At 56.1% G+C, this 6000-nt stretch overlaps 1 protein-coding gene across 1 annotated transcript in view; it reads right to left on the bottom strand.

Moving 5' to 3' along the window:
- Window positions 1-239: 239 nt before the first annotated feature.
- SNRNP200 (small nuclear ribonucleoprotein U5 subunit 200) overlaps window positions 240-6000 on the bottom strand; it is a 75189-nt gene continuing 69428 nt past the window's right edge. Inside the window, exons 41-46 of the mRNA XM_064731028.1 lie at window positions 5342-5518; window positions 4446-4606; window positions 2860-2941; window positions 1994-2086; window positions 1209-1398; window positions 240-813 (exon numbers count right to left, since the gene is read on the bottom strand). Coding sequence (XP_064587098.1) covers window positions 1255-1398; window positions 1994-2086; window positions 2860-2941; window positions 4446-4606; window positions 5342-5518 — 657 coding nt within the window. The 3' untranslated portion in view covers window positions 240-813; window positions 1209-1254. The remainder of the gene's footprint in view (window positions 814-1208; window positions 1399-1993; window positions 2087-2859; window positions 2942-4445; window positions 4607-5341; window positions 5519-6000) is intronic.

Genomic DNA, 6000 nt, shown 5'->3' with positions numbered 1-6000 from the left:
AAAAAACCTGGGAATTGCCAGAAAAACACCAGGAATAAAATAGGAAAAAATCTGGGAATTTTCCCAATAAAGTGGGAGAAAACCTTCCCATGCCCTCCAGGAATAAGGAAATTTGGGATTGGGGAAATTTGGGATTGGGATTTGGGATCCGGAATTTGGGATCAGGAAATTTGGGATTGGGGAAATTTGAGATCAGGGAATTTGGGATTGGGGATTTGGGATCCAGCACCGAGTCCGAGTCACATTTTGAAGTTTATTCCAACCTAAAAAAACAAAACTTTGTACAAAACATCCAAACCCTAAAAAGCAACGGGAATGCAGGAGGGGGACCTGGGGGATTTTATGGGATCGTTCCTGGGATCCTGTGGGATTTTGATGGAATTTTCTGGTATTTTACAGTATCTGGGTGGGATTTCATTGGGATATTTTGGGATTCTCTGGGATTTTGGGGATTCTGTGGGATTTTTTTTATTTTTACTGGGATTTTTTGGGTTTTTACTGGGATATTTTGGGATCCTGAGGGATTTTCGGGATCCTGAGGGATTTTTTAGGATTCTCTGAGCCATTTTAGGATTCTGTGGGATATTTTGGAATTCTGAGGGTTTTTCTCAGGGCCCTTTGGGATCCTGATGGATTTTTGGGATCTTGGGAGATTTTTAGGATCCCGATGGATTTTTGGGATCCTGATGGATTTTGGGGATCCCGATGGATTTTGGGGATCCTGATGGATTTTTGGGGATCCCGATGGATTTTTGGGATTTTGGATTTGGGATTTTGGGATCCTGAGGGCTATTTGGGATCCTGATGGATTTTGGGGATCCTGATGAATTTTTGGGATCCCGATGGATTTTTGGGATCCCGATGGATTTTGGGGATCCTGATGGGTTTTTGGGATCCCGATGGATTTTTGGGGATCCTGATGGATTTTTGGGATCCTGACGGATTTTGGGGATCCCGACGGATTTTGGGGATCCTGATGGGTTTTTGGGGACCCTGATGGATTTTTGGGGATCCCTGATGGGTTTTGGGGATCCTGATGGATTTTAGGATCCCGATGGGTTTTGGGGATCCCGATGGGTTTTTGATTTGGGATTTTGGGATCCTGAGGGCTATTTGGGATCCTGATGGATTTTGGAGATCCCGATGGATTTTGGGGATCCTGATGGGTTTTTGGGATCCCGATGGGTTTTGGGATCCTGATGGATTTTTGGGATCCCGATGGGTTTTGGGATTTTGGATTTGGGATTTTGGGGCTCAGTCGGAGTCGGAGTCGCTCTCGGCCTCCTTGACGTCCACGCTGAATTTGTACTCCTGGTCGCAGCCCATGTAGGCGTCGCTCATGAAGAACAGCGTGTAGTGCTGGGTGCCCGCGGCCGGGGCCACGAAGTCCAGCTTGACCTGGGGACAGGGACAGCACCGGGGTCACCAAGTGTCACCTGAGGTCACCAAGTGTCACCCAGTGTCACCTGAGGTCACCAAATGTCACCTGGTGTCACCTGAGGTCACCAAGTGTCACCCGGGGTCACCCAGCCTGTGACACCATGGTGTGACCCCATGGAACCACGGTGTGACCCAGTCCAGCTTCACCTGGGGACAGGGACAGCACCGGGGTCACCAAATGTCACCCGGGGTCACCTGAGGTCACCAAATGTCACCCGGGGTCACCTGAGGTCAGCCAGTGTCACCCAGGGTCACCCAGCCTGTGACACCATGGTGTGACCCAGCCCATGGCACTTCAATGTCACCCAGGGTCACCCAGCCCATGGAACCATGGTGTGACCCAGTCCAGCTTCACCTGGGGACAGGGACAGCACCAAATGTCACCTGGTGTCACCTGAGGTCACCAAGTGTCACCCGGGGTCACCCAGCCCATGGCACCATGGTGTGACCCAGCCTGGTGTCACCCTGGCATCACCCAGCCCATGGCACCCACCCTGTGCCACCACCACGGTGTCACTCGTGTCACCTCCCCCCAGTGTCACCCCAGTGTCACCTTGGCCTTCTGCTGCAGCGTCAGGCGTTTGATGGAGATGAGGCTGTTGGACTTGGAGTCGCCGATCACCACCCACCAGCCCTCCTCACGCTTCTGCGGGGACACCAAGGGGACATCGGGGACATCAGGGACACTGCGACCACAGGGACACCCCCACCACCGCCCACCAGCCCCCCTCAGGATCCTGTGGGGACATTGGGGACATCAGAGACACTGTCACACCATCACCACCCACCAGCCCTCCTCAGGATCCTGTGGGGACATTGGGGACATTGGGGACATCAGAGACACTGTCACAACCATCACCACCCACCAGCCCTGCTCAGGATCCTGTGGGGACATTGGGGACATCAGGGACATCAGGGACACTGTCACACCATCACCACCCCCATCACCGCCCACCAGCCCCCCTCAGGATCCTGTGGGGACATTGGGGACATCAGAGACACTGTCACACCATCACCACCCACCAGCCCTCCTCAGGATCCTGTGGGGACACCAAGGGGACATCGGGGACATCACTGGGATGGATGGGGATGGATGGATGGGATGGGATGGGATGGATGGGATGGGATGGATGGGATGGATGGGTGGATGGGATGGATGGATGGGGATGGATGGGATGGGATGGGATGGATGGGATGGGATGGGATGGATGGGGATGGATGGATGGGATGGGATGGGATGGGATGGATGGATGGGATGGGATGGGATGGATGGGATGGATGGGATGGATGGGATGGGATGGATGGGATGGGATGGGATGGGATGGATGGGATGGATTGGGATGGATGGATGGATGGGATGGGATGGGGTGTGGATGGGATGGATGGGATGGATGGGATGGGATCCCGAGCCCGCGGTACCTGTGGGAACAGGGGGGCGATGACCGGCCCGGTGACCTCCTCCTCACGCTCCAGCTGCACCAGCACCACCACGGGGCCACCGCTGGGGACAGAGATGGGAACAGTGACCACACACCCCATCCCAAACCCCAAACCTCACCCTGATCCCATCCCAAACCCCAAACCTCATCCTGATCCCATCCCAAACCCCAAACCTCACCCTGATCCCATCCCAAACCCCAAACCTCATCCTGATCCCATCCCAGCACCACCACGGGGCCACCGCTGGGGACAGAGATGGGAACAGTGACCACAAACCCCACCCTGACCCCATCCCGATCCCATCCCACACACCTGGAGACACAACAGGATCAGCAACAGTGGGACCACACCGTGTTCCTGACCCCAATCCCAAACCCAATGACCCCACTGAATCCAATTCCAACGATCCCAATCCCATACAGACCTTTGGACGCTGTCCCTGTCCCCCACCTCGTAGGACAGCTCCATGTTGGGGTAGCGGTTGAAGAACCATCCCCAGCCCAATGATCACAATGAACTCAACGATCCCAACAATCCCAATGACTCCAATGACCCCAATCCCATCCCAGTGACCCCAATCCCATCCCAGTGACCCCAATCCCATCCCAGTGACCCCAATGACCCTGATGACCCCATACAAACCTGTGGATGCTGTCCCTGTCGCCCACCTCGTAGGACAGCTCCATGTTGGGGTAGCAGCTGAAGAACCATCTCCATCGCCATGATCCCAATGACCCCAAATCCAATCCCCAAGGATCCCAATGACCCCGATGACCCCAGTCCCAACCCCAATCCCATCCTGCTGACCCCATACTCACCTGTGGATGCTGTCCCTGTCGCCCACCTCGTAGGACAGCTCGATGTTGGGGTAGCAGTTGAAGAACCATCTCCCTCGCCATGATCGCAATAAACTCAACGATCCCAACAATCCCAATGACTCCAATGACCCCAATCCCATCCCAGTGACCCCAATCCCAACCCCAATGACCCCAGTCTCACCTGTGGATGCTGTCCCTGTCCCCCACCTCATGGGACAGCTCCATGTTGGGGTAGCGGTTGAAGAACCATCTCCATCGCCATGATCCCAATGACCCCAAATCCAATCCCCAATGATCCCAATGACTCCAATGACCTCAATCCCATCCCAATGACCCCAATCCCATCCCAATGACCCCATACAGACCTGTGGATGCTGTCCCTGTCACCCACCTTGTAGGACAGCTCCATGTTGGGGTAACGGTTGAAGAACCATCTCCCTCGCCATGATTGCAATAAACTCAACGATCCCAACAATCCCAATGACTCCAATGACCCCAATCCCATCCCAGTGACCCCAATCCCATCCCAATGACCCCATACAGACCTGTGGATGCTGTCCCTGTCACCCACCTCATGGGACAGCTCCGTGTTGGGGTAGCGGTTGAAGAACCATCTCCCTCGCCATGATCCCAATGACCCCAAATCCAATCCCCAATGATCCCAATGACTCCAATGGCCCCAATCCCATCCCAGTGACCCCAATCCCATCCCAGTGACCCCAATGACCCCACTGACCCCATACAAACCTGCGGATGCTGTCCCTGTCGCCCACCTCGTAGGACAGCTCGATGTTGGGGTAGCGGTTGCAGAAGCGCGCCACGTCGGCGATCTGCGCCTCGGGCAGCTGCAGCAGCGCCGTGCGCTCCTCGTCCTCCATCTCCATGATGTCAAACACGCTCTCCACGCCCTGCGGTGCCCACAGTCGGCCCGAGGTGTCCCCAGGATGTCCCCAGAGTGTCCCTTGGGTATCCCCAAGATGTCCCCAGAGTGTCCCTTGGGTATCCCCAAGATGTCCCCAAAGTGTCCCTTGGGTGAACTTTTGGGTGTCCCTAGGGTGCTCCTTGGATGTCTCTTGGGTATTCCCAAGATGTCCCCAAAGTGTCCCTTGGGTATCCCCAGTGTCCCCAAGGTCTCCCTTGGGTGTCCCCTGTGTGTCCCCAAGGTGTTCCTTGGGTCCCAAGGTGCTCCCTGGGTGTCCCCTTGGTCCAAAGGTGTCCCCAAAGTGTCCCATAAATGTCCCCAAAGTGTCTCCAAGGTGTCCCTACAGTGTCTCTTGGATATCCCTTAGGTATCCCCAAGGTGTCCCCAAAGTGTCCTTTGGGTGTCCCTTGGATGTCCCCAGAGTGTCTCCAAGGTCTCCCCAAGGTGTCCCCTTGGTCCCAAAGTGTTCCCAAAGTGTCCCCTGGGTCCCCAGGTGTCCCCAAGATGTTCCCAAGGTGTTCCCAAGGTGTCCCCTGGGTGTCCCTTGGATATCTTTAGAGTGTCCCCAAGGTGTCCCCTTGGTCCCAAGGTGTTTCCAAGGTGTCTCTTGGGTGTCACAAGGTGTCCCCAAGGTGTCCCCTTGGTCCCAAGGTGTTTCCAAGGTGTCTCTTGGGTGTCACAAGGTGTCCCCAAGGTGTCCCCAGGTGTCCCCGGGCCGTACCTTGTCCGTGCAGCGTTTGATGTGCTCGGAGGTGAAGTGGGGCAGCTGCTTCAGGTACGAGTCCTTGGACCACATGGCCTGGGTGACCATCTGGGCCAGCTCCATGGCGGCCAGCGCCGGGCTGAGCCACCCATTGCTGGACAGCACGTCCACGCAGGCCTGGATCAGCCGGATGGCCTGGACACACGGACAGGGATGGTCAGGGATGGACAGGGATGGACAGGGATGGTCAGGGATGGACAGGGATGGACAGGGATGGTCAGGGATGGTCAGGGATGGTCAGGGATGGACAAGGATGGGCAGTGATGGTCAGGGACGGACAGGGACGGACAGGGATGGGAGTGATGGTCAGGGATGGTCAGGGATGGTCAGGGATGGTCAGTGATGGTCAGGGATGGTCAGTGATGGTCAGGGATGGTCAGGGATGGTCAGGGATGGTCAGGGACAGACAGGGATGGACAGGGATGGGCAGAGATGGACAGGGATGGTCAGTGATGGTCAGGGATGGTCAGGGATGGACAGGGATGGACAGGGATGGTCAGTGATGGTCAGGGATGGACAGGGATGGTCAGGGATGGGCAGTGATGGTGAGGGATGGTGAGAGGGATGGTCATGGATGGACAGGGATCGTCATGGATGGTCAGGGATGGTCAGGGATG

This window comes from Zonotrichia leucophrys, chromosome 22 (genome assembly GCF_028769735.1).
Source record: "Zonotrichia leucophrys gambelii isolate GWCS_2022_RI chromosome 22, RI_Zleu_2.0, whole genome shotgun sequence".
NCBI lineage: Eukaryota > Metazoa > Chordata > Aves > Passeriformes > Passerellidae > Zonotrichia > Zonotrichia leucophrys.
Note: the sequence above shows the minus strand (reverse complement) of the source record. Positions and strands in the feature narration are given on the sequence as shown.